The 27,989-nt window shown below is 44.5% G+C and overlaps 4 protein-coding genes across 4 annotated transcripts; 3 read left to right on the forward strand and 1 right to left on the reverse strand.

Annotated features, from left to right (window-relative positions):
* Positions 1 to 5,926: 5,926 nt before the first annotated feature.
* H2BC17 (H2B clustered histone 17) lies at positions 5,927 to 6,383 on the reverse strand. The gene has a single exon (XM_017889092.1). It carries the CDS (start codon positions 6,349 to 6,351, stop codon positions 5,971 to 5,973), a length of 381 nt encoding a protein of 126 aa, XP_017744581.1. The 5' UTR covers positions 6,352 to 6,383; the 3' UTR covers positions 5,927 to 5,970.
* Positions 6,384 to 6,631: 248 nt separating this feature from the next.
* H2AC17 (H2A clustered histone 17) lies at positions 6,632 to 7,738 on the forward strand. Its single transcript, XM_017889147.1, has one exon. The coding sequence runs from the start codon at positions 6,663 to 6,665 to the stop codon at positions 7,053 to 7,055; it is 393 nt and encodes a 130-aa protein (XP_017744636.1). The 5' UTR covers positions 6,632 to 6,662; the 3' UTR covers positions 7,056 to 7,738.
* Positions 7,739 to 8,980: 1,242 nt separating this feature from the next.
* LOC108540117 (histone H3-like centromeric protein CSE4) lies at positions 8,981 to 26,056 on the forward strand. Its single transcript, XM_017889090.1, has 3 exons — positions 8,981 to 9,385; positions 22,780 to 22,807; positions 25,588 to 26,056. Exons 1-3 carry the CDS (start codon positions 8,981 to 8,983, stop codon positions 25,998 to 26,000), a joined length of 846 nt encoding a protein of 281 aa, XP_017744579.1. The 3' UTR covers positions 26,001 to 26,056.
* Positions 24,409 to 24,721, forward strand: LOC108540154 (histone H4). Its single transcript, XM_017889153.1, is given in 2 exon segments — positions 24,409 to 24,492; positions 24,494 to 24,721. Coding segments are annotated over 2 exon segments (312 nt in total).
* Positions 26,057 to 27,989: the final 1,933 nt, after the last annotated feature.

Consider the following 27,989-nt stretch of genomic DNA (forward strand, 5'->3'; position numbering starts at 1 on the left):
GGTTGGGGGTGGGGATGGGGTGCTTCCTCACTACAGGTGAATTTAAACATTTTCTGGTTGACAATTGATTGAATTTGTCTGAAGACCTGGGATTAACAGAAAGGGAGTGTTGAGGTTAAGAAAAAGATTGTGGAGACCAAGTTCTTTTGAAGTCTTACAGTGGCTGCCCTTAGAGACAATAGATGACAATAAATGTTTCCTATTCAGATCTTAGTTAATCTCTTTAGGATTGGGAGGGTCTGGAATAGAGATGCTTTACAGACGCAGATTTTCCCCCACACAAAAAAACAACTTTGCAGGGCCATTTCAAAATATGGCAAAGAAACATGGTTTTTGGTGTAAAATATTTTGATTTTCTTCCTTGTCTCATAATGTTTTATGCCAGAGTCAGGTTGGAAAGTAACTCATGATATATAGGGTTAAATAAAACCCATCTGATGAGAATTTATGATTTGTAGGGCATGACTCCCCAGACTCCTTATTTGGGAATTTGGGCAAGATAAAAATCAGAGTTTAGTCCTCAGTCTTTATGGTCAAGGATAATTCTTTCTAAACAATTATGTAAATAATTGATTTTTTAACCTTGTCTTTTTTTACCTTCCTATATATTCACCTTATTTACTCTGGCATGCATATTTCCATTACAATGCTCTAGTCCCCCAAGATATATTTTATTTTAGAGAGCCTCCCTCTGTTATTTAGGTTGGCAGTGTAGAACTACTTCTTCCATGATTGAAACAAATCTTATGATATGTGACATTTGTTAGTGATAGCTTCATGTGATCCATATGGAGGAGATCTATTTTCAGAAGCCAACTATTTATTCTGGAAGAGACTTTAGAAATCACTTTTAGTTGAGGAAAAAGATACCAGGAAGAACAGACAATCCAGTAAATGACATAAAATGAGGTGATAGCAGCCAGGGTAAGTGGTGGATAGAACTTAAACTTTCTAATTCCTCAAATTATTAGTCCTCAGTTGCCCATTTTATTCTTTTGGATGCCAACTACAGAGATTTTCTAACCTCAGAATTTCTTAGAGATGCCAGGAAACTCCTTGTGTGGGAGACTATTTCTCTGGCCAAGAACTGGTCAGGTTTGGAGGAAAAGGGTATTGAGACTAGCTTTCCTCTCTCCCCACCTCCTTTCCACATTCATCACTCGGAACCATTCAGCATTTTATCAACTCTCTACAACTTAAATTCTTTCTCTATTTAAATAGAGGAGTAAGGAGAAAGGGGAGTTGGAGCGACCTAGGAAGAGTACGATAATGAAAACAGGAATGGGCTTTCAGAGTAGATAGTGGCCTATCTGGACAAGGGCCAATTTCTAGTCTCTTCTCCATTCCACTTCTGTTGCTGTTAATCTTCCCAAGATAGATAAAAATGCCTAGGAAGGATTTTCATGATTAATTAACTTCCTTCTCCTGGAGAATCTGCATTTAGTCAAATAAAAGAGATTCAGAAAAAGCCCCTCTGTGCATTTGCTATTTCCCAAATGACTTTAGCGTGAAGTAATCAGCACAACAATGCGGCATACTTTGGGATGATATTTACTGAACTCCTTCAGTATACACTATAGAGGCAAGGGGCCAGGCACGGTGGCTCACACATGAAAATCCCAGCACTCTGGGATGCCAAGATGGGTGGATCACTTGAGTCCAGGAGTTCCAGACCAGCCTTCCCAACAGGGTAAAACCCCTTCTACGAAAAGTACAAAAATTAGCTGGGCGTGGTGGTGTATACCTGTGGTCCCAGCTACTTGGGAGGCTGAGTGAGACATGAGGCTTAAGCTTGGGAGGTGGAGATCGCAGTGAGCCGGGATGGTGCCACTGCATTCCAGCCTCAGCAACAGAGTGAAGGCAAAAAAAGAAAAAGAAAGAAACACTCCTTGAATGACATTACAGAGTAAAGGAAAGCTTCCCCTTCACCCTCTGAAGGTTTGCTGAAAATCACTGACTAAAAGGCAGATTAATAGGAGAAAAAAAAATTGATCATAGTTGTACGTCACATGGGAGCCCTTCAAAATGAAGGCCTAAAGATACAGGGGAGATTGTCCATTGTTTTTAAGATTCTATAAAGTATGGACAGCCTTGTAGAAATGACTGGACATGAAGGGTAGGATCTAATGATAATAAACACAGTAGGGAAACCCAGAAATGCCTGTCTGTCCAGATTCTTCTTTGCCACTCTGAGCAGCATTCCCTCCTTCTCGGTATGGGGCAGGTCCCTCTCTGGAATAGGGATCTTATGACCTACAGTCAAACAAAGTAGGGCAGATAATTTCTGACCATAAATGGCCAGTTTTCATACAAAAAGCCTTGGGGAATGGGGTGGGTGAGGGGAGCTACAGTAATATTTGTAGGTTTTACAGCTGGCTTTGGGGAAAAGGGATTCTGGTTTTTATGACCTGCCTTGGGGAAGAGAGATTTTAGTTTCTGTGGCTAAGCTTGAGGGAGAATGATAGATCAGACACAGAAGGGCAGGAGGTCAGGGAAAAGCTTCTGCTTCTGAGGCCTTCATTTTGGGTTATAGTTTTCTGAGCCCCAACAATATATCAAAACATCATACTCTTTCTCAAAAATGTATACAATTATGATTTTCCTATTAAGAATAATATTAATAATAAAAAATTGTGTTACAGCTCTTTTAGAATTTGTCTAGCAGGCCTTATGGTTTTCACTAGGAATTCCCCACCCCCACAAAGAATAACATTAATTTAAAAATAAGACAAATGTAACATAAATAGAAAAGAACAGGTTTATTTAACCAGGTAACTACTCAGTCCACAATGAACAACTCTGAGCGTCTTTCACCACTTTTACCTCATAGCTGTGAGAACTGAATTTTTTGTTTTTTCTTTAGTTCACTTTGTCTGTTTACTTAACTGGCAGAAAATAACTCTTGAATGCCTGACGTATGTGAGGCCTGATGCGCTATCCAGAGGGGCCAAGTGAGGAATGAATTACTTTCAGCTGAGGATTTAGAAAGTTGGGAAGTCCGGGGCATTTGATGTGGGCCCTGATGGCAGAAAGAGCAGCTTGGTGAAAAGCTTGTCATGGATACAGGAATCTTTGTTAATGTCCAGAGATGTCAACTTCAAGGATGAAGGGCTTCACAAGATCTCTATTTTAGAGGTGAAGGGCTTGATGAAGTCAGCAGATTTGTTTTTTTAATAGTCTGTACCATGATATAAATGTTTTATTAGTTGTCAATATTGAAAATTTATAATATTTCATATTAAGCTGCATATAACCTTGAAAAATTAGAAGTTCACACTGTCTTTGTGCTTGCATTGCTAGAAGGGAGAAATCAGTGAAACCAAATTGCACAGGTTTTGTCTTCACTTCTCAAGTTCCCACTGGTCCTGTTAGTTTCCATATTAGTTGGCATTTATCAATGCTTGTGCTATGGTTGTCTTACAGCAGAATTAAGAAAACAGTTAAATACATCTTGGTCGATTATCTCTATCAAAACTGGAAAAATGAAATACGGTGTCAGAAGTTAGTGTGTTTCAAGAAAAATGGCAAATAGCACCTCTCTTTATAGAGATAAGGCATGACTTTTAATATCCAGATATTTTTGCTCTAATGTGCTGGGTCTTTGTGAGCAACTGACTTTTAACTTCTGGTTTAAGGAATGTCATAACTGTCACCTTATCTGCAAATTAAGCTAAATGTAGATATTTTATAAAGGAGAACTTGGAATAGAAAGTTGGGATGAAAGCATGGAAAATGGTCTTAAGTGCTGTTATGGACTTCATTGTGTTCCCCCAAACTTAGACCAGGTGCAGTAACTCCCGCCTGTAATCCCAGCACTTTGGGAATCCAAGACCAGCCTGGACAACATGGTGAAACCCTGTCTGTACTAAAAACACAAAAATTAGCTGGGCGCGGTGGCAGGTGCCTGCCTGTAGTTCAGCTACTCAGGAGGCTGAGGCAGAAGAATCGCTTGAACCCAGGAGGAGGAAGTTGCAGTGAGCCTAGATTGCGCTACTGCACTCCAGCCTGGGCGGCAGAGTGAGGCTCTGTCTCAAAAAACAAAACAAAACAAAACAAAAAAACTTAATGTTGAAGTCCCAGCCCTCAGTGTAGTTGGTATTTGAAGTCAGGGCCTTTAAACAGATAATTAAGGTTAAATTGAGTTGTAAGTGTGGGGTCTTAGAAAGCATGATCCTATTATTATTTATTTTAGGGTACAAAGCATTTTGGCTTTTTGATTTTATTTGTTTATTTCTTTTGGGCAGCTCTGACCAGATCACAAAACTCAATAGGACTTCCTCCCTTACCCACTCCTCGCTCTTCCTATTTACCTCCCCCACCCTCCTCCCGCTCCCTTTTAACCACCGCACTAACGACTCTTGAAGAAGCTTGAATCCTGCAATTAAAAGGAGTGAAAAATGGAAACTCTACCCTAGCCCACTGACTCAGTAGAAAGTTAGGAAGAAAGCATTTTAACTGGGACCGGAAAACACAACGCCTTGAACTTGTGCTTTTGCTTTTTTTGCCACAAGATGGCAAGAGAAGGCCACACGCGCTCTCTCACCCACTCAGAGGCTAATCATCCCTCAGATATTCTCTCAGGGACGCGGGATGGGCAATCTCGTAAAAGAGAGCGAAGAGGAATGAAGGGAGGCGACAAATGTGATGCCAAGTTAAGGAACACGATGAAATTAGGGGACTGCTCTCCAAGTAGCTTAGTTTGTCGATAAGCTCTGTCGCCAAGCCCGAGGCGCCAAACTAATGACAAGGTACTGAGGAAGAGAACATTTTAGGGAAGTGAACGGCAAATCCTACATGTATTTTGCACGACCCGGTAACCAGTTGGCATAATTCGGGACTGTTTGTCACCTGTGACAGAGACGAGACTATTCGTCCGAGATAGCCTTCCACCCATAGCTGCAAAGGAAGTGACGGCAGGAAAATAAAGGAAAAGTTACAGGGTGATTTTAAAGCCTGGAGTGGAATTGTGGAGGGGCTTGCTATTTTGCTTTTAAAGATTTACAGTAGAAGTAATTTATTTAAGAGAGGATACCGCTGTGGCAGAGGATGCAATGCTGAGAATTCAGGCACTGTTGAGAAGAAGGGATCATGCCTTGAAAGTCTCCACTCCCGTATATTCCCACGCTCTTGGTTTACCTCCTATTTCTGTGATCTCTTCTGGGGTCCGCTTCTCTTTAAATGCGGGATTCTCCAACTTCTGTCTCAGGATTCCTAATCATGGACTTTAAAATCCCACCTGCAGATAACGGAAAATTCATTCCCATTCCCGGAGGACCTCTTCGAAAAACAACCCGAATGAGACTGTCTGGCAAATTGCAGCCCTTGGCGGGCTTTTCAAATAGAGCATTGACCAATCAGAGAAGGGGGACGTTACAGGAATTTAAAGAATAACCCGACCGGGCGCGGGCGATGGCTCACGCCGGTTATCCCAACACTTTGGGAGGTCGAGGTGGGTTGATCAGGAGTTGCAGACTAGCCTGGCCAAGATGGTAAAATTACGTCTCTACTAAAAACGCAAAAATTAGCCTGGCACGGTGGCGGGCGCCTGTAATCCCAGCTACTCAGGAGGCCGAGGCAGAATTGGTTGAACCCGGGAGGCGGAGCTTGCAGTGAGCCGAGATCGCGCCACTGCACTGTATCCTGGGCAACAGAGCAAGACTCCGTCTCAAAAAGAAAAAAAAAGGGAAAGAGTAAGCGAAAGCAAACTTGTAATTGTAGTTTAAAGCACAACTGCAAGGCTTTTTCCCCAAGGGCACCTAAGAACCCAAACTAAGTTCGTCTGACTGAGCATATATACTCACACGCAAAAAGCCTAGGGAGCTTAGCTTACTTTTTCCCGCCATCTTCCCTCCTAACGGAGGCCGGCTGTAGCCCACTCAGAAGACTACAAGCAAAATGCACCGGCTCTTTCTCTGGAAGCGTGAGTGGCTCTGAAAAGAGCCTTTGGATTGTCGGCAGCTGCGAGCGAGCTCACTTGGAGCTGGTGTACTTGGTGACGGCCTTTGTGCCCTCTGACACGGCGTGCTTGGCCAGCTCCCCTGGCAGCAGCAGGCGCACGGCCGTCTGGATCTCCCTGGAGGTGATGGTCGAGCGCTTGTTGTAATGCGCCAGGCGGGAAGCTTCACCCGCGATGCGCTCGAAGATGTCGTTGACGAAGGAGTTCATGATGCCCATGGCCTTCGATGAGATGCCGGTGTCGGGGTGGACCTGCTTTAGCACCTTGTACACGTAGATAGAGTAGCTCTCTTTGCGGCTGCGCTTGCGCTTCTTGCCGTCCTTTTTCTGGGCCTTGGTTACGGCTTTCTTAGAGCCCTTTTTGGGGGCTGGAGCGGACTTAGCCGGGTCAGGCATGGCGGAGGAGAGTGAAAGACCACTCAAGAAAAAAGAATGAAGACAAGCTGGGTTATGCCCTATTTATTCACAAGTGTATATGCAGATAAGATTGAGAAACTCTTCTGTCTGATTGGAAGTTACTCAGATGACGTCGATATCAATATAGTCCAATCAAAATACGTATATTCAGAAACCTTATTTGCATTAAGAGAGAGCCGCAAGCTTAGCCAATGGCCCAGCTTCTTTTTCGCGCCCAGCAGCCGCTATAAAATGCGTCCCTCTAGTTTCCTTCCAGTCACTTTCTGTCTTAGGTCGCAGGTCGTTTTACCATGTCTGGACGTGGCAAGCAGGGAGGCAAGGCTCGAGCCAAGGCCAAAACCCGCTCCTCTAGAGCCGGGCTCCAGTTTCCCGTGGGGCGAGTGCACCGCCTGCTCCGCAAGGGCAACTATGCTGAGCGGGTCGGGGCCGGCGCTCCGGTTTACCTAGCTGCTGTGCTAGAGTATCTGACAGCCGAGATCCTGGAGCTGGCGGGCAACGCAGCCCGCGACAACAAAAAGACCCGCATCATCCCGCGCCACTTGCAGCTGGCCATCCGCAACGACGAGGAGCTCAACAAGCTGCTTGGTAAAGTTACTATCGCTCAGGGCGGTGTTCTGCCTAACATCCAGGCCGTGTTGCTCCCCAAGAAGACTGAGAGCCACCACAAAGCTAAGGGCAAGTAAGGACCGGACTTTAAAAATGTAAACTTATAAGACAAAAGGCTCTTTTCAGAGCCACCCACCATTTCTACGGAAGAACTGAGCACTCTGTTCTCCAAACCTATCAGAAATTTGTGGCCGAGTTCAAGCACTGAGGTCATTAGTTTCCTATTGGGTAAAATAAAGGTATTGAATCAGGCCTAGTGAATACTATCTAATTGCTTCATTATACTGTTAAAGCACCCTCCTTCGTTGTCCTCTCCCCACAAACACCTTTCTGGGTCTTTAAAAAACATTTTGGGACAGGGCGCCGTGGTTTACGCGTGCTCAGCATTTTGGGAAACTGAGGCAGATGGGTGGGGAGGGGAGAAATCTCTTGGGACCTTGAGTTCCAGACCACCGTGATAACGAGACCACTGCCTCTAAAAAGGCTGGGCGCGGTGGCTCACGCCTGTAATCCCAGCACTTTGGGAGGCCGAGGAGGGTGGACCACGAGGTCAAGATATCTAGACCATCCTGGCCAATATGGTGAAACCTCGTCCTTAACTAAAAACACAAAAATTAGTCGTTCGTGGTGGCGAGCGTTGCTAGGGAGGCTGAGGCAGGAGAATCGCTTGAACCCAGGAGGCAGAGGTTGCAGTGGGCCGAGATCACGCCACTGCACTCCAGCCTGGGCGGCGACAGAGCAGGACTCCATCTAAAAAAAAAAAAAAAATCAATGCCGGGCGCAGCGGCCCTCGCCTGTACTTGGCGGCAGAAGAAACTTGACAGCAGAAGGAACACTTTGAGCCCCAGGAGTTTGAGATTTCAGTGAGCCAAGACCTCGCCACTGCACTGCAGCCTGGGCGACAGAGCGAGACCCCGTCTCAAAAAAGAAAAACAAAACCTAAACAAAAGTATTTCTGGTGATCATTTGCTCCTGTGAATATAACAAATGTTAAACCAACCTTTTGTAGTTTTATGGGTCTTTATCAATACCAGAACCTGATAGTCCTTTGATCAACTAAAATCTCCATCCTAATAAAATGCTGTTGTCAGAACTACACAGATTCACTGGAAAAATCTAATCGCTGACCCAAACCTATAATTCCGCGCATGCTAATGAAATTAAGCAATGTTTTACATAATTAATCCAATCAGCCATTGGATTGCTTTAAACTCAGTTAATGAAGAGGTTAGATACCATTTATTGGTTCAAGCATCTATCAAACTCCTTCCCCACACTACACTGGGCAAAACTAAGGTTTTGGTGTTTTAGCGGAGAATGTGCCAGACTAAATTTAAGTTGTTTTTGATCTGGGTGTTGATACAGTCATTAAAAGATTTAATTAAGCAGTTACAAAACGAAACTACTTTTTGGAAGTACTAGCAAATACATTGTTCTACTGTATATATTTTTACACGATCCGAAATAGGAAAAATGACCCATTGGAAATGACTACAATTGACCTATACAAATTCTAGGTCAGATTATATTTTCATTGGGGAAATCTTAACATGATTGGTTGAAAACAATAAATAAAATTGGCACGGAGGGCGAGCGCGGTGGCTCACGCCTGTAATCCAAGCACTTTGGGAGTCCGAGGCGGGTGGATAACTTGAGGTCAGGAGTTTGAGACCAGCCTGGCCAACATGGTGAAACCCCTTCTCTACTCAAAAATTAGCGGCGTTGTGGCAAGTGCCCAGCTTTCGCTTGAACCTGGGAGGCAGAGGTTGCAGTGAGCTGAGATCGCACCACCACACTCCACCCTGGGAGACAGAATGAGACTCAGTCGGGCGGAGGGGTTGGCGGGGGAAGAGGTGGCAGGAACCAAATGAAGATAGTACTAAGAACCAATCAGGTTATTCCCACAGCAGTTCTGACCAATCAGGTTCAGATCATCGTTATAAATTCTGGTAGAAGCCACTGTTCATTCAGTGCTTTCTTTCAGAGCACAGCTTTCTCAACTATGGCCCGGACGAAGCAGACAGCCCGGAAGTCCACCGGCGGTAAGGCACCGCGGAAGCAGCTGGCCACCAAGGCAGCGCGCAAAAGCGCTCCAGCGACTGGCGGTGTGAAGAAGCCCCACCGCTACCGGCCAGGCACTGTGGCCTTGCGCGAGATCCGCCGTTATCAGAAGTCGACTGAGCTGCTCATCCGCAAACTGCCATTTCAGCGCCTGGTGCGAGAAATCGCGCAGGATTTCAAAACTGACCTTCGTTTCCAGAGCTCGGCGGTGATGGCGCTGCAAGAGGCGTGCGAGGCCTATCTGGTGGGGCTCTTTGAGGACACCAATCTCTGTGCTATTCACGCCAAGCGCGTCACTATTATGCCTAAGGACATCCAGCTTGCGCGTCGTATCCGTGGTGAGCGAGCATAATCCCCCGCTCTAGCTTGGGTTTCCTACTTGTTTCCAAAGGCTCTTTTCAGAGCCACTTACGTTCTCACGGAGGATAGCTGTCACACCATTGGTTGACTGTCTTAAATCAACTTTAAAACAGGGGTAAACTGGGGGGGAAACTCGTCAAGGCTTGTTCATTCTGATTCCTTCGTGTGTCCTTTGTCTTCTAAGATGGTCCTTTTCTCTGGGCCCATCTCACAAAAGGGTCTCACTTTCTCCGAGGAAATCTGTACATCCAAGGTCAATCTGCTTCAAGGGAAAAGCCAAAATCCTTGCACATGCTGTCCTTTGGAGCCGAACTTTGGGGATAGCATGTCCTGAACCCCATAACTAACAATTAGATTACAGGTTATATGAAATGCCATTCTTAACTGTGAAACGGGCACTGGCCTTGGGTCCCTGGAAACTCGCTGAAAATCATTGACATGAGGCCGGTTGATTAATAGGAGAAAAGGCATACAAGTGTATTTAGCACATAGACACGGGAGACTTCAAAATGAAGACCCACCCACCAATGAGATACAGAAATTTATATATCATCTTGAGGTTATAGAAAGAATGCAAGCTTGGATCCTGGCAAAACAGATTATAGGAAGGAGAAAGGAAGAGGCTTGGCTAGCAAGGGGTGGGGGGTCTTGTTATGTAGATGAAACCTCACAGGTAGCAGTCCTCAGAAAAAATAGGTGGTAAATGTCTCTTGTCAGGCTGGGCGTGGCGGCTCATGCCCTCCACTTTGGGAGGTTGTGGAAGGAGGATTCCCTGAGCCCAGCAGTTTGAGATCAGCCTGGGTAACATAGCAAAATCCTGTCTCTATGAAAAACAAATAAAAAGAAAGCTGGGTGTTGCAGCGCACACCTGTAGTTCTAGCTGCTCAGAAGGCTGAGGCAGGAAGATTGCTTGAGCCCACCGAGTTCAAGGATGCAGTGAACTATGATTGCAACACTGCGCTCCAGCCTGGGTGACAGAGCAAGACAGTCTCTTAAAAAAGTAAAAATAAAAAAGGTATCAGACTCTAAGTTAATCTCTCCTAGATCCAGGAAAGGACTAGAAAGGGAAGGCCTGGCAACAAATGGAAATTTCCCCCACAAAAGACTGATTTGCAGGGCCTCATTGGTCTGCGGGTCCTGAAGCAGCCATTTCAAAATAGGTCAAAGAAATATCTTTTGGAGTAAAATATTTTTATTTCCTTCACTTTACTTTCCTCAAGAGATTGCTTTAAAGGTTAAATGCAGTAATATATTCTAGGGCCTTGGACAGTGCCCCAGAAAACACATTAGGTGCACAAAAAATACTCCTTGAACTTGATTTTATCTCTGAATCTTAGTGTGGAGTGCCCCTTGTGGGAGACTAAAATATGCCATCCCGAAGTATACTTTGTCCTATTTCAAGATGGCTATTCAGAGAAACTGCAAACATAGGAATAGCTTTGAAAAACTCTTTTGTAAAAGAAATTTATATCTATCAAGAATATCTACATTAGTAAACCGTGGATGCAAGTACTGGCTTTCTCTGAGGCCCCCTTTCCTGCCTGAAGAGGTATCTAAGACTGACTCAGAGGAGAGAAAACTACTTTGCCACAGGCTGTCAGCTATTCTGAGATTACCAGAGAGACTTTATCTATATAACAAGAAAACCTTTGCCTTTCCTCCCCTGGTGCCTTTGCCTTTCCTCCCTCACCCTCCTACAACTTGTGTCACCACCTCCTCCAACCCCCCAGAAGTCCCAAGACCCTTTTTCTTTCTGTAGTCTCAGAATGGTATAAAAACGTCAATTATTTGGCCCTTCTGAGAGAGAAATAATATAGGGTGGTCACAAGAGAATAGAAAATTCCAGGCAGCAGTTTCACATGACTAGCAAAAAGGAAGCTGTTGAAATAGCTGCACAAGCTAGGAGCCAAAAAGACCCTGAAAACCGAAATGTTTGCCAAGCTGAGTAAGTCCTAGTTGACCCAACATGGCACTGGATTTGACGGAGCTTTCACCTGGGACCTCTTTCTTTATACACTTATTAACATACAAATCAGACACCCACCAACAGCATGACAGTTCCGAGAACACCCATATTTCATGGAAAAATGGATGGCACCACAGTTCTGAGAAATTGTCACCCTTTTCCAGAAATTTTCATGAATATTCCACCCCTTGGTTAAAGAAACCCACAAAGATAGAAGCCCCAATCACTGCTGGGCAAGACTGACTCTCTTGAGTAAGCCTGCACTTCCCTTCCTTGAGCATGTATTTTTCACTTTGCAGTAAACCTCTGTACTTTCACTGTTTTCTGACTTGTCCTTGGATTCTTCCTGGCAACAGTGGCAAGGGCCTGGACACTGGCTGGGATCAACATCCTAATGGCGTTTGGGTACCTCCCCTAGCCCACAGTATCATTTCTTGGAGCATTGTATTTTGAGAGGCTCTTGTGTATATGCAGGTAATAAATTTGTATGCCTTTTTTTTTTTTCCTGTTTATCTTTCTACTGTTGGTTAATTCCAGAGACTAAATTATTGAAACTTCAGAAATCAAAGCAGAAATTTAAAACAACCTTCACCCTCATAGAAATGGGGAAATACACCTAAATTCTCTGATAAGATTGGATTGAGAAGTCACTCTTGTCACTGGTCAAGATTTGGGAAATAATACAGTTTGATCAGTAACACAGAAACGAATCACTTTAATGATGTCACTTCTGCTAATGGCCAGTATTTATTTATTTATTTTATTTTATTTTATATTTATGATTTCTGTTAGCTTCTGCTTCACAAAGCAACATTTTCCAATCTTGTGTTCCAAAACAGGAAACATTTTTGTTTAGGAGGCAGAAAAGATGAGAACAAATGCTTCAGAACCACTCCCTCCTTCCCAGAAGTGATGAAGCCCTCAAAGGGTATAAAACAAGACAGGAAACAAAGTCACTGAAAATATATTATAAATAAAGCTTATGTAGATTTCCACTCAAATGGAATCTTGAGATTCTACAAAAACTGTTTCCCAAAAATATGGTTCTCAATATGAAAGAGATTCTAGGCCTGACCCAGTAACCCACGCATGTAATCCCAGCACTTTGGAGGCCAAGATGAGTGGAACACCTGAGGTCAAGAGTTTGAGACCAGCCTGGCCAACATGACGACAAAACCCTGTCTCTACTAAAAATACAAAAATTAGCCGGATGGAGTGATCCCCACCTATAATCCCAGCTACTCAGGAGGCTGAGGCAAGAGAATTGCTTGAACCCATGAGGCAGATGTTGCAGTGAGTCAAGATTGTACCACTGCACTCCAGCCTGGGCAGAGGTGGCAGTGAGCCAAGATTGTACCACTGCACTCCAGCCTGGGCAACAAAAAGGTTCTAAAATGTAAAAAACATGTTTTTCTATATATCTGTTGATAATAATAAGGTTTCTTATCTGCACAAGATTAGAAATTCTGAATTTTCTGAGATGGAAACTAGTACAAGCTACATTAAATTTTTAATCTACACAAGTAGTGTAGAGAACAAAGGGAAAAACTTCCCCTTTGCCATCTGAAGTTTCACTGAAAAATCAACTCACAAAGTGCAGCTAGGCCGGGCGCCGCGGCTCAAGCCTGTAATCCCAGCACTTTGGGAGGCCGAGACGGGCGGATCACAAGGCCAGGAGATCGAGACCATCCTGGCTAACATGGTGAAACCCCGTCTCTACTAAAAAATACAAAAAACTAGCCGGGCGAGGTGGCAGCGCCTGTAGTCCCAGCTACTCGGGAGGCTGAGGCAGGAGAATGGCGTAAACCCGGGAGGCGGAGCTTGCAGTGAGCTGAGATCCGGCCACTGCACTCCAGCCCGGGCGACAGAGTGAGACTCCGTCTCAAAAAAAAAAAAAAAGTGCAGGTTAATAAGAGAAATGGCAAATGAAGTTATGATGTATACATGGGAGAGAATCATTGAGTGATCATCCAATATCCCAATAAGGCCCAAATACTTAAATAGCCTGATTTCAGAAGGGAGAGAAAAGATGGGAAATATAGGTAATTTTGTTTATGGGCAATAAATAATTAATAGGGTGAATAAATGGCTTGGGGAACAGAGATTAAATGTAAATAATTCCCTTGGGAAATTGACCTAATCGCCTCCCAAAGGCCACATCTAATATCACCACATTGGAGACTAGGCTTCAACAGTGAATTCTGTGAGGACACAAACTTTCAGTTTATAGCACTAGGTATAACTTGGTGTCGGATGGGAGATGGAGAAACTCACACTCTGATGTGGTGGTTTAGTGATGGTGGCTTTGCAAAAGACATTTTGGAGAACCATTCCTTCTGTGCCCAGGCCTATGCTCCAAGAAAACTCTCCTGTAGACCCATATGAGGACATATCAAGAATATTCATCAAAGTGATATTTGTGATAACATGAAAGTAGAGGTAATTTAAGTCAATGAATAAGTAAAATATAGTGGATGAATACTAACCAATGCTCTCTTTTTTGAGGTCAAGATATAAGTAAATGTCAAAAACAAGAGCTGAACTCAAGACTCCATCAACCTTACTATTGCCACTCAGTTCATACTGTAAAAGAAAAGGGCTGGGCGCGGTGGCTCACGCTTGTGAGCCCAGCACTTTGGGAGGCAGAGGCGGGCAGATCACGAGGTCAAGAGATCCAGGCTCTCCTGGCCAACATGGTGAAACCCCGTCTCTACTAAAAATACAAAAAATTAGCAGGGCGTGGTGGCGCATGCCTGTAATCTCAGCTACTCGGGAGGCTGCGGCAGGAAAATCGCTTGAACCCGGGAGGAGGAGGTTGTAGTGAGCCGAGATCCCGAGATCGCGCCATTGCACTCCAGCCTGGGTGACAAGAGTGAAACTCTGACTCAAAAAAAAAAAAAAAAAAAGAGTGTAACCATACCTGAACAGACCCTTTCACAAGATAATGTTGTCTCCCAGGAGCATTCAAATTCCAAAGAGAACTATTTACAAGTTAATCTCTTTTCCCCAGTCCACTCATTCTACCTAGTAATCATTTACTGCTCCTCAACAGAATCCCTCTTCTCAGAACCCTCGGTTAACCTGTTTAGCTACGACCCAAGCGCACATTCTTTCTGTAAACTTTTTTCTGCCTAAAGAATGTTTGTAAACTTCTGTATAATAGTTGGGAAGTGGGTAGAAACTCCGCGGTTGTCTCCTATGTGCACGTTAACACATTCGTAAGCCTTTTCTCTTATAAATCTGCCTTTTGTGGTAAAATGTTGTAAATGACTACAGGACACCAGGGAAGACCACTTATCTCTTCACCATTGAGTGTCATTATAGATGAACTTCTCTGTTTTCTATCTTACACAAAGACTTCGTGACTATCATATTGTATAAGATGGAATTTTAAATATACTCTTTTAAATGTGGAAGAAAATAAAAACAAGCTCTAACTAATCAAATTGTAACTCGTAAGCCAACTTTGCACAGAAACTTAAAATTCTACTGAGTTTCTTTGTTTTCTATCAATATAAGCAAGATCTTTACTTTTATATTTGGCGCTCTAATTGATTCCATTGATCCTGGAGTCTATTTTCCAAATTGCTATTCCCAGTTTTCATTTGAATAAACTTAAAAAAAAAAAAAAAAACTTCTTAATAGAGACAGGATTGCTATGTTGCCCAGGCTAGTAGGCTGGTCTGAACTCCTGGGCTCAAGCGATCCTCCTGTTAAAGAAATGGTTCCCAATACAGACCCCAATAGAGGGTTCTTGGGTCTCTTGCAAGAAAGAATTCAGGACAACTCCGCAGTGCAAAATGAAAGCAAGTTTATTAAGAAAGTAAAGGAATAAAAGAATGGCTACTCTGTAGAGCAGACTGGTTGCCCATTTTTACGGTTATTTCTTGATGACATGTTAAACGAGGTGTGGATTATTCATGCCGCCCCTCTTTCGACCATATAGGGTAACTTCCTGACCTTGCCATGGCATTTGTAAATTGTCATGGCCCTGGTGGGAGTGTAGCAGTGAGGACTACCAGAGGTCACTGTCATCACCATTTTGATTTTGTCTGCCTTCTTTACTGCAATCTGCTTTATCAGCAAGGTCTTTATAACCTGTATTTTGTGCTGATCTCCTATCTCATGCCGTGATTTAGAATGTTTTAACCGTCTGTGAATGCTGTCCAGGAGGTTTCAGCCTTATTTTACCAGCTCCTGTTTAAGATGGAGTTGCTCTGGTTCACATGCCTCTGACATTCCCGCTTTTGCCTCCCAAAAGGATGGGATTACAGGTGTGAGCCACCAAGCCCAGCCAATTAAATTCTTTACAAGTAAATTCTGATCCTTTCAATGATAGGTTGAAAGACTTTCAGGAGAAACTAAGAGGTTTCCTGATAGAGTTTTGCAAGTCGGGTTTAAAACCGTAGGCACTCGGCCGGAAGCAATGGCTCCCGCCTATATATCTATCTAGCGCTTTGGGAGACTGAAGCGGGCGGTTTGACTGAGCTCAGGAGTTCGAGACCAGCCTGGGCAACACGGTGAAACCCCGTCTCTACTAAAAATACAAAAAATTAGCAGAGCGTGGTGGCCTGCGACTGTAGTCCCAGCTACTCGGGAGGCTGAGGCAAAAGAATTGCTTGAACCTGGGAGGCGGTGGTTGCAGTGAGCCGAGATCGCGCCACTACACTCCCGCCTGGGTAACAGCCAGACTCCGTCTCCAAAAACAAAACAAAACAAAACCATAAGCACTCAAAGAATATAGCACATATGGCATAGTAAACGTCAGGCAAGAGGGCAGAGGGCGGTCGCTGTGGCTCATGCCTGAGATCCCAGCACTTTGGGAGACCGAGGCAGGTGGATCACCTGAGATCAGGAGTTGGAGACCAGCCCGACCCACATGGAGAAACCCTGCCTCTACTAAAAATACAGAATTAGCCACGCGTGGTGGCACATGCCTGTAATCCCAGCTACTCGGGAGGCTGAGGCAGGAGAATCCCTTGAGATTCGCCATTGCACCCGCCATTGCACTGGAGCCTGGGCAACAAGAGCAAAGCTCCGTCTCAAATAATAATAATAATAATAATAATAATAATAATCATAGTAATAATAGTAATAATAATAATGGCACGGTAAGAGGAAGCGAAGTCAAGAAGGGCAGTGAATTCTGTATCTTCAAAGTTCTTTAATTGGTCTTTTTGTTTTGCTTTTTTAGAGACAGGCTGAAGTGCAGTGGTGCCATCGTAGCTCACTGACACGTTGAAGTCCTTGGCTAAAGTAATACTACCCCCTCAGCCTCTGGAGTTGCTGGGGCTATAAGCTTACCTGGCGTCTCAATAGGTCTTAATACCACTTGGAGGCATTATAAGCTTAAAGATGCAGGCGGGGCGCGGTGGCTCATGCCTGTAATCCCAGCACCCTGGGAGGATGAGGTGGGCTGATCACTTGAGGTCAGGAGCTGGAGGCCAGCGTGGCCAATGTGGTGAAACCCCGTCTCTACCAAAAAATACAAAATTAGCCGAGCATGGTGGTGCACGCCTGTAGTCCCAGCTACTTGGGAGGCTGAGGCAGGAGAATCGCTTGAACCCAGGAGGCGTAGGTTGCAGGGAGCCGTAGACCACACCACTGCCCTCCAGCCTGGGCAACAGTGAGACCCTGTTTCAAAAAACAAAACAAAAAAAGAAACCCAAAAAACAAACAAAAAAACGCTAAAGATGCTTTGAGGATGAGAGCAGGGATGGTCATTTCTCTGAGGCAAGGCCAAGGAAGAAGGAAAACTTGATGTTTCCATGTCTCATGTTTAAGGTTCTGACCTGGCAAAGGCCAATGAAGTAGAATGCAAGATTTCAGAGAATAAATTAATGAAGAGGAAAAGACTGAATTGCAAATGGTGTTTTGTTTTGTTTGAGACAGGGTCTCATTGTGTTTTATATACATATATACACACACACACACACATATCTATATATATACACACATATATACGTGTGCGGGGTGTCTTTGTGTGTGTAGTATGTTTATGTGTGTGTATTGGAGCAGGTGAAGTGAGAACTAGAAGTCCTAATAAATAAACTATTTGTGAATGAAGACCAAAGAGGGGGAAAAAGCCATGTAAATCACAACCTATCAACCAATTCTAAAGCCTTGAGCAAAACAAACAAAACTGGGTGTCAATGAGATAAACAGGTGGCATATCAAATGGAAATTTTAAACTATATTAAAAAGGATTGAAGCCAACACTGAAACCACCTTTGCAAAATGATGACTGAGACAGTGAAAGAGATTTAACTTCATCAACTCCATCTTGCTTCTAACCTCCTAGCTGTCCTTGTTCATTCCTGGCCATAGGCTGAACTAACTTTGGGAGAAACATAGTTTATAGTTTAAAAACAAAAACTGTAAGCCCAGCATTTTGGGAGGCCGAGGCGGGTGGATAACGAGGTCAGGAGTTCAAGACCAGCCTGGCTAAGATAGTGAAATCCCGTCTCAAGTAAAACGACAAAAATTAGCCAGACGCGGTGGCAGATGCTTGTAATCCCAGCTACTCGAGAGGCTGAGGCAGGAGAATCGCATGAACCTGGGCGGCAGAGATTGCAGTGAGCCGAGATAGCGCCATTCCACTCCAGCCTGGGCGACAGAGTGAGACTCCGTCTCAAAAAACAAAAAGCCAAAAACCATAATAGCCCTTTCCTGGGGCAGACCTCCTTCTTGTCTGGGGACTAGATGCAAATATGAGCCGCAAGATTTGAAATTACGGTTTAGGAGTCATGCAACTGGAGGCTACAAGATTCAGACCCTCCCTAAACTGCTTTTAAGATCAGCACTTGAGATGTTTTGCAGACCCTGCACTTGATGAATCAGCTGGCACCACACAGATCGATAAAGTGGTTCATCTGATCTTCTGGTCCCCACCCAGGAACCCACTCAGTGCCAGAAAACAGCTTCGACTCCCTGTGCTTTCAGCCCTGACCAGTCAGGACTCCCGGCTCATTGGCTTCTCCCCATCCACCAAGTTATCCTTAAAAACCGCACTCCCTGGGCAACCAGCTCGGGTCCCCTTCCACGCTGTGGAAGCTTTGTCCTTTCGCTCTTCACAATAAACCTTGCTACCGCTATTAAAAAACAAACAAAAAACCTGTACTCCCCGAATGCCCGGCTCTGCGTGAGTTACTCTTTCTTTATTGCAATTCCCCTGTATTGATAAATCGGCTCTGTCTAGGCAGGGGGCAACCTTGGGCGGTTACAGTACTCTAAAGTAAGGACATTAAGAAATTGTCAGAGACAACTGCAGATCAGCAAGCATACCCCAGAACATCGAAAAGATAAGCACACTGCATTCATTTGCTTAAGCATAGAGGGAATTATATGGAAATGAAAACACTGCTAGCATTTCTCTTGGAAAAGTAAAACTTTTTTTTTTTTTTTTTTTTTTTTTTTTGAGACGGAGTCTCGCTGTGTCGCCCAGGTTGGAGTGCAGTGGCAAGATCTCGGCTCATTGCGACCTCCACCTCCCGGGTTCAAGCGATTCTCCTGCCTCAGCCTCCGGAGTAGCTGGGACTACAGGCACGTGTCACCACGCCCGGCCAGTTTTTTGTATTTTTAGTAGAGACAGGGTTTCGCTGTGTTAGCCAGGATGGTATCGATCTCCTGATCTCGTGATCCACCCGCCTCAGCCTCCCAAAGTGCTGGGATTACAGGCGTGGGACACTGCGACCAGCCAGGAAAAGTAAATATTTTAAATCTCTTTTTAAAATATCTTTTTAATTTCTATTATTTATTTCTTTTGTTTTCTTTTTTTCTAGTCAATCTTGAAGCATGGTAGAAGTACAACTTTTTTTTTTTTTTTTTTTTTTTTGGTGAGACAGCTTCTTGCTCTGTTACCCAGGCTGGAGTGCAATGCTGCAATATTGGCTCACTGTAACCTCTGCCTCCCGGGTTCAACTGATTCTCGTGCCTCAACCTCCCAAGTAACTGAGATTACAAGTACAGACCACCATGCCCAGTTAATTTTTTGTGTGTTTTTAGTAGAGACAAGGTTTCGTCATCTTGGCCAGGCTAGTCTCACTCTCCTGGCCTCAAGTGATCTGCCTGCCTCAGGCAGTACAACTCTTTTTTAATGTGAAAAGAATACACAATATATCCCAGTTAACCAACAAGGATATACTGAGCAACTGTCATATCAATTAACATTATCATAAGTGAGGAAAACAAAAAGGATTCATTTAAAAGGTACTTAATTTAAATGAAACAAACTTTTTTTTTTAAATTAAGAAAACTTCTATTTGTTTCCATGCTGGTAGGAGAAGAGAACTAACAAAGTATTTGATTTAATGATTTAACACAGAATTTACAAGGGTCTGGGTATGGTGACTCATGCCTGTAATCCCAGCACGTTGGAAGGCCGAGGCAGGTGGACCGCTTGAGCCCAGGAGTTCGAGACCAGCCTGGGCAACATGGTGGAACGCCATCTCTACAAAAAACATAAAAATTAGCCAGGCATGAGTGGTTAATCACACCTGTAGTCCCAGGATCTGGGAAGGCTGAGGTGGTAAGATTGCACTCCAACCTTGGTGACAGAGCAAGAGCCTGCCTCAAAAAAAAAAAAAAAAAAAAAAAAAAAAAAAAAAAAAAAAAAAAAAAAAAAAAAATTACATATCTGAAAAACACAGACGTCAATGCTGTAGGGCACAGAAGTTGGGAGACCATAAGGGTCACAGCCTGAACTATAACAAAAAAGAGGTTAACAGCAGGTCGCCCAGGCTGGAGTGCAGTGGTGTGATCTCGGCTCACTGCAATCTCCGCCTCCCAGGTTCAAGCAATTCTCCTGCCTTAGCCTCCTGAGAAGCTACAGCATGTCAATATGCCATACTTTGGGGAATTATGTTCTGAGCCCCAACAATGTAAATATTCCCAGGGCAAAGCATTTTTGTATTTATATTTATTTGTTTAGAGACAGAGTATTGCTTTGTTGCCCAGGCTGGAGTCCAGTGGTGTGATCTCGGCTCACTGCAACCTTTGCTTCCCAGGTTCAAGCAATTCTCCTACCTCAGCCTCCTGAGTAGCTGGGATTACAGGCATGCGCCACTATGCCCAGCTAATTTTTGTGTGTATTTTTTTTTCTTTTTTCTTTTCTTTTCTTCTTCTTCTTCTTCTTTTTTTTTTTTTGTACGGAATCTCGCTTTGTTGCCCAGGCTGGAGTGCAGTGACACCATCTTGGCTCACTGCAAGCGCCGCCTCCTGGGTTCACGTCATTCTCCTGCCTCAGCCTCCCGAGTAGCTGGGACTACAGGCGACTGCCGCCATGCCCCGCTAATTTTTTTTATTTTTGGTAGAGACGGGGTTTCACCATGTTAGCCAGGATGGTCTCGATCTCCTGACCTCGTGATCCACCCGCCTCGGCCTCCCAAAGTGCTGGGATTACAGGCATGAGCCACCGCTCCGGGCCGCTTCGTGTGTATTTTTAATAAAGACAGAGTTTCACACAGGTTGGCCAGGCTGGTCACGAACTCCTGACTTCAGGTGATCCAACCGCCTCAGCCTCCCCAAGTGCTGGGATTACAAGAGTGAGCCACCGCGCCCAGCCCAAGGGCAAAATATTTTCAAGGCAATCAGTAAACCAGAGATCTTTCATAGGATTGTGAAAGGAAAATAAATCTCAGGACCCCAAAACCACTAAGCCAAGGAAAAAGTCAAGCTGGGAACTATGTCAGGCAAATCTGTCTTCCATTTTATTCCTAAATAAGATAGCTATAATAAAAAACTACATACCTCCCTTACAATTTTCCCATGAGGAAATTCCTTGTGGACAAAGGATAAAGAGAATTCAAAGTCATCCTTCTGAGGCTCACCTGAGACACACGTGTATCTGATTACTTCCTCTGCCCTATTATTTATGTAAAAACGCAGATTCACTGAACCAGACTAAATTGTGTATTCAATGGGAGGCTGTTCAATGACTCAAAAGAATGCAGTCTTTTGTCTCGAATCTACTTCTAACCTGGAAGCCCCCACTTCGAGTTGTCCTGCCTTACTGAACCGAACCAACGTACATCTTACATATGTTGATTGATAACTTTTGTCTCCCTAAACTGTATAAAAGCAAGCTATACCCCAACTACCTTGGGCACATGTTGTCAGGACCTCCTGAGGCTGTGTCACAGGCCCATCCTTAATCTTGGTAAAACAAACTTTCTAAATTGATTGACACCTGCCTCAGATACCTTTTGGTTTACAGGATGTTATATAGACAACCAGAATATTCCTCCCCCAAAATATACCACTTGGCTATAAGGATTATTTTGAGAAACAGCTGACACAGAAAAAGCACTGAAAATGGTAAAAGTTTCTCTTTCATGAAGCAACAAAAACAAACACAACTCCTTTCACGTATAAAAGACATTTCCCTTGGTAAAGATGTCCTCCTTGGTTATATCAGAAGAGGAGAATGGCCCGCAGAGACAATTCTTACCACCTGAGATGACTTGAACCTGCATACAATACTTTATCAGACAATCCTTATCTTCCATTAGTTTACTCCCTATATTTTCCTTCCCACAATTTACTTCCCTAGGAAACCACCACCTCTTTCAAATGGTATACAAACCCCCGGGTCTGTCTGCTTCCATGGGCTTTTATTCCCTTTCTGTGAAGGCTCCCATATGCATATACACAGCAATAAATCTTTTCCCCTGTTAATCTGTCTTTTGTCAATTTAATTTGTAGGGCCCAACTACAAAGCCTAACAGGGTAAAATAAAAGTGATTTTATTTTCTTATTACAGTTTCCTTTACCAGATAAAGGAGCACTTATAAGGGTTTTCAGTGCTTCTAGATTTCATCTTGAAAAAGTTAATTATAAAATAACATATTCAATACCTTGTTTTATGGCTCAAAATGCTGCCTAGTTTTTCTGTAGTTGGAAAAGAGGCTTGCTGAGATTAATGCGCCACATGAGATACAGGGTTTAAATCTTCAAGTTTAAGCACTTAGGTTCCATTGTTAAAAGACAGGGGAAAAGGCCCGGCCTGGTGGCTCACGCCTGTAATCCCAGCACTTTGGGAGGCCGAGGTGGGCGGATCACCTGAGGTCAGGAGTTTGAGACCAGCCTGGCCAACACGACGAAACTCCGCCTCTACTAAAAATACAAAAATTGGCCGGGCGCGGTGGCTCAAGCCTGTAATCTCAGCACTTTGGGAGGCCGAGACGGGCGGATCACGAGGTCAGGAGATAGAGACCATCCTGGCTAACACGATGAAACCCCGTCTCTACTAAAAAAACTACAAAAACTAGCCGGGCGAGGTGGCGGCGCCTGTAGTCCCAGCTACTCGGGAGGCTGAGGCAGGAGAATGGCGTGAACCCGGAAGGCGGAGCTTGCAGTGAGCTGAGATCCGGCCACAGCACTCCAGCCTGGGTGACGGAGCGAGACTCCGACTCAAAAAAAAAAAAAAAAAAAAATTAGCTGAGGGTGGTGGCGGGTGCCTAATCCCAGCTACTGAGGAGGCTAAGGCTGCAGAATCGCTTGAACCCGGGAGGCAGAGATTGCAGTGTGCAGAGAACGCACCATTGCACTCCAGCCTGGGGGGACAAGAGCGAAACTCTGTTAAAAAAAAAAAAAAAAAAAAAGGGAAAAAGAGGCCAGCCTAGCTCAGCGAGAAATTGATTAACTGATACAACATAAGTATGTAATGTTTTGCACATACAGTAATCATAGAGTAGTTCATAATGTACTCGGAGAGACTGGTTTTTAGAATAGAATTAGATGTTTGTTAAAGGCGTAAATAATCTAACACATTTGAAATATAAAAGTAAACATTACTGAGAAACGGAATCTGATAGCTGGAAGGCAGGGCAAGGCAGGGCCAACCTAGGTAAGGAAGGTCACCCAACATGAAACTGTTTTTTTGTTTTGTTTTTTGTGTTTTTGAGATGGAGTCTCACTCTGTTGCCCAGGCTGGAGTGCATGGAGTGCAGTGGCGAGGTCTTGGCTCACTGCAACCTCCGCCTCCCGGGTTCAAGCGATTCTCCTGACTCAACCTTCCGAATAGGTGGGGTTACGGGCGCCCTCCACCACGCCCGGCCAATTTTCTTTATTTTTGGTAGAAAAGGGGTTTCACCATCTTAGCCAGGCTGATCTCAAACTCCTGACTTCGTGGTCCATCTGCATCGGCCTCCCTAAGGGCTGGGATTACAGGCCTAAGCCACAGAGTCCAGCCATTTAAAACTCTTTTTCTTGGAATAAAGTCATCCTTGGTCTTTCCCTCCTGCATTTTATTTGTAAATGTAAAAGACAGGGTTTCTGGGCACAGCTGATTTCCTAGTTCAACAGAAAAGAGGAACACGAGGGAGCTCAAGCGGCATCTTCACCACTCGAAGGAACTAGAGGGTAAAAGCCACCTTTCTTTCTCAAACAGCTTCCTGAAGTGTTTCTAGGTGGAATGAGGGGGAAAAAATACAGGAAGTCAGTTCTTGCCCCAAAAATGTGGTCGGCGAGGGAGGTAAACGAACAGAAAAGACAGCTACAGAAAGAATAAAAGGTAAGGAAAAGAATAGAAAACCAAATTTGGGAAAGGTGAGGAATCCCACCTTGGAGCTATCATCAGGTTTAGTCTTTTGCAGTCAGCCACTCCACAGGCTAATCACTTCGAGATTATACGGAAGCAGTTTCTACACACGGTTTCACAACTGCCCGAAACGACTGTGATTACCCCTCTAGAGATGGCGCCACTTGATTCCAGCAGCCACAAAGCACTAGAGCAATCGATGCTAAGAGGTGACAGGAAAAACAGGCTGCAACGATCCAGCCAAAGGAATGCCGTTGCAGCGGTGGTCAACATAAAACACCGTGGAAGGGCAAGGTGAGCTGAGTAACTTTTAATTAGGCATCATTTTCAGAATCTGTAGCACCACCCTTTCCATTTTTTTCCTGAAGTCGTTGGCAGGGCGCAAGGTCTGCGATTGACTGACCGGATGCAGCTGGTGTGGAGAGTTCTCAATCAGGTCCGATTTATCACTATGTATAAGTACTGCTGCGAGACTTGCTGTGTTGCATTTTATTTGGTACAAGATATGTCTGGCCGCGGCAAAGGTGGGAAAGGTCTGGGCAAAGGAGGTGCTAAGAGCCACCGCAAAGTTCTGCGCGACAATATTCTAGGGCATCACCAAGCCAGCCATCCGACGCCTGGCACGGCGTGGAGGCGTTAAGCGCATCTCAGGCCTTATATACGAGGAGACGCGCGGAGTTCTTAAGGTGTTTTTGGAGAATGTGATCCGCGATGCAGTTACCTACACGGAACATGCCAAACGCAAGACAGTCACGACCATGGACGTGGTTTACGCGCTCAAGCGCCAGGGTCGTACCCTCTATGGTTTTGGCGGCTGAGTGTTTTCCTTACTTATCCCATTCCTCAAAGGCGCTTCTCAGGGCCACCTATGAAATCTGTGAAAGCTGTAGACTAAAGAGTCAATTTCCTAAGAACACCTAAACGTATGGCAGTTTTGGCAAATTAGCGATTCTACATAAGCAGTCGCTAAGGTTTATTGCGGTTCGGTGCCCCTTTCAGCATTACTTAGTGGTTAAAAGTGTCGTATTCTCTGATAGACGGCCAAATTAATAACGCCTCCGGTTTTTGCAAGTCACAGTGGAACATTCGGTCTCATTTACCTTGTATCGATTACTTTGCCGCTACGAATGCAAGGGCTGTGTAACTATGACACTGGTCCGCAACGCTCAAAATGCCTCAACATCGCCCTTTACAGAAAAAGTCGGCCAACTAGTAAAACGTTCTTAAGTACTTTTAAATTTGAGAAATACTGGCATACCTACAACGCTCGAGTTTCATATCCCCTTCAATGCCTCCACTGAAAAATTTACTCTAGTTTCACTTTCCCTTCACGTTCCTTAACTTTTGTCAAACCAATAATTCAAATAGTGCAAGGCAAGTTTAGATTTTTCAAGCTTACATTTAAACAGGATTTTGATGCATGAAAATTCCTAGAGTTTAGGAGGATTTTTTTTGTTTCCGTTTTTGTTTTTCTTTAGCTATCAAAACCATTTTACGTTTCTTGACCCAAAGCAGAGGCGGAATGTCTCCCTTTCACTAGCAGATTAAACTGGGAGCCAATTCGTGTGTGAGACGTGGCATGCCACAGTCTGCTATCCAATCAGAACGCGAGGGCAGCTATAAATACAGGGATGATGAGTTTTTTTTTTTCTCTCATCTGTGTTGAGTAGTTAGGCCTACTTAGCAATGGCACGGACAAAGCAGACAGCTCGCAAGTCCACCGGCGGCAAAGCGCCGCGCAAGCAGCTGGCCACCAAGGCGGCTCGCAAGAGTGCTCCGGCCACCGGTGGAGTCAAGAAGCCCCATCGCTACCGCCCCGGCACCGTGGCTCTGCGCGAGATCCGCCGCTACCAGAAGTCCACTGAGCTGCTAATCCGGAAGCTACCTTTTCAGCGCTTGGTACGGGAGATCGCACAGGACTTTAAGACCGACCTGCGCTTCCAGAGCTCGGCGGTGATGGCGCTGCAAGAGGCTTGCGAGGCCTACCTGGTGGGGCTATTTGAGGACACCAACCTGTGCGCCATTCACGCCAAGCGCGTCACTATTATGCCCAAAGACATCCAGCTTGCGCGCCGCATCCGAGGGGAGAGGGCATAAATGTTTTTCTATCACCCCAAAAAGTCTGTCCAACCCCAAAAGGCTCTTTTCAGAGCCCCTCAATTGTCACCGAAAGGAAGCTGTAGATATTGAGACGTGTCTTAGCTCCATGTTAATTACAAGTTGTGGACAAAATGTCATGGCTCAACGCACTGCAATGCAGGAGTTAGGTCACAGGCTGTTGGTATGCTAAATCAATTCCACATGCACAACCTGCTCGTACTGATAAGGATTGCCGTTCAAAAAAGACATACGTCATAGGGACAATTGTGGAGATGAAGTTTAACTTTTGGAAAGTATTCCTGTTCTTTGAGGAATGTGTTTTCTGCTTGTCTACCTGCCTCTAAGGAAGGGAACAAGTAATTTAGTGAGTGTACACAGGCTCTTGTGAGGCCGAGGCGGACAGATCACAAGGTCAGTACATAGAGACCATCCTGGCTAACACGATGAAACCCCGTGTCTACTGAAAAAAAATGCCGGGAGGGTGGCACGCGCCTGTAGTCCCAGCTACTCCGGAGGCTGGGGCAGGAGCATCGCTCGAACCTGGGAAGCGGAGGTTGCATTGAGCCGAGATCGCGCCACTATCCTCCAGCCTGGGCTACAGAACCAGACTCCCTCTCAAAAAAAAAACCAAAAAATCAGGCTCTAAAAACTGCACACATGAGAGTGGAACAATAGACAATCAGGACTCAGAAGGGACGAAAGAATGAATGATACGTTACTTAATTGGTACAACGGAAGCTGTTTAGCTCTCGTATACCCCATGTAACTTGATCACCATGGAGCATATGCATGTAACAAAGTTGCCATTGTACCCCATGCAAGTAACAGTTTTGACCAAAAGCTCGACACTTTTGTTCTGTTTCAATGTAATGTTTAGCAAGCCATGTGTTAGGTAGTGGGCCTCTGAAGAGGAATACTTTAACCTACGGCATGCTGTCATCTGTGAAATGAGCTTCTAGCTCTGTAAGTGGACCTTAAAAAGTACTTTCCTGTCATTTCACAATATGTTTGTCATAGATTGTGGATTTGGATTTTCATGAGGTGTTTTTGTGTTTGTTTTTTGTTTTGTTTTGTTTTTTATTTTTTGGTTTTTTTTTTTTTTTCCGAGAGAATCAGTCTGCGTATTAAACTTCAAGTGGTATTTAAAGCTCTTCCTGGTTTCTAACCAAACTTGTCCAGTATTTCCAGCTGTTTAGAGTTTGGCAGAGATGTGAAGGCAGTTTTTCTCCCGAGTGCTCTCAGCCAGCTCAGCCATGTATCTGTGCCTTCCCTTCTTTCTCATATTGGATTCACTCTTGCAAAGAGGCATGCAGTGGTGTCCAGCCCTTTGGCTTCCCTGGGCCACATTGGAAGCAGAAGAGTTGTGTTGGGCCACACGTAAAATACAAGATCACTAAGGATAGCTGATGAAAGAAAAGAAAAGAAAAGAAAAGAAAAAAAGAAAAGAAAAGGAAGGAAGGAAGGAAGGAAGGAAGGAAGGAAGGAAGGAAGGAAGTGGGTGAATCTTGAGGTCAGACCAGCCTGGCCAACATGGTGAAACCCCATCTCTACTAAAAACACAAAAAATTAGCTGGGCATAGTGGTGGGCGCCTGTAATCACAGCTCCTCGGGAGGCTGAGGCGGGAGAATCGCTTGAACCCAAGATCGCACCACTGCACTCCAGCCTGGGCTACAGAGCTAGACTCCATCTCAAAAATATCCCAGCTCCTTGGGAGGCTGAGGTTGCAGTGAGCTGAGATCAGGCCACTGTATGCCAGCCTGGGTGACAGAGTGAGACCCCATCTCAAAATAAATAAATAGAAAAAAGGAAGGAAGGGAAAGAAAGAAGAAAAGATCTGTGCATAATTTTTGTGATATCCATCACCACAGATGAGCAAAAAAGTCCTCACATTTAAAGGGTTGGATAAGCATATACAGTTTTCGGAAACAAGATTTGATTCAGAAAAACAACAACAACAAACCACTTTTGATCCATGGGGCCAGAAG

This window comes from Rhinopithecus bieti, unplaced genomic scaffold (genome assembly GCF_001698545.2).
Source record: "Rhinopithecus bieti isolate Rb0 unplaced genomic scaffold, ASM169854v2 scaffold_18466, whole genome shotgun sequence".
NCBI classification, from domain to species: Eukaryota; Metazoa; Chordata; class Mammalia; order Primates; family Cercopithecidae; genus Rhinopithecus; species Rhinopithecus bieti.

Excerpts from the sequence above, each read along its gene's own strand:
- LOC108540117 (XM_017889090.1), top strand. The coding sequence starts at position 8,981 with ATGGCCCGGACGAAGCAGACAGCCCGGAAGTCCACCGGCGGTAAGGCA. Across the intron at positions 9,386-22,779 it reads GTCGTATCCGTGGTGAGCGA|AAAAAAAAAAAAAAAAAATT; the intron begins GCATAATCCCCC and ends CTCCGACTCAAA. Across the intron at positions 22,808-25,587 it reads AAAAAAAAAATTAGCTGAGG|CAATGGCACGGACAAAGCAG; the intron begins GTGGTGGCGGGT and ends AGGCCTACTTAG.
- H2AC17 (XM_017889147.1), top strand. The coding sequence starts at position 6,663 with ATGTCTGGACGTGGCAAGCAGGGAGGCAAGGCTCGAGCCAAGGCCAAA.
- H2BC17 (XM_017889092.1), bottom strand. The coding sequence starts at position 6,351 with ATGCCTGACCCGGCTAAGTCCGCTCCAGCCCCCAAAAAGGGCTCTAAG.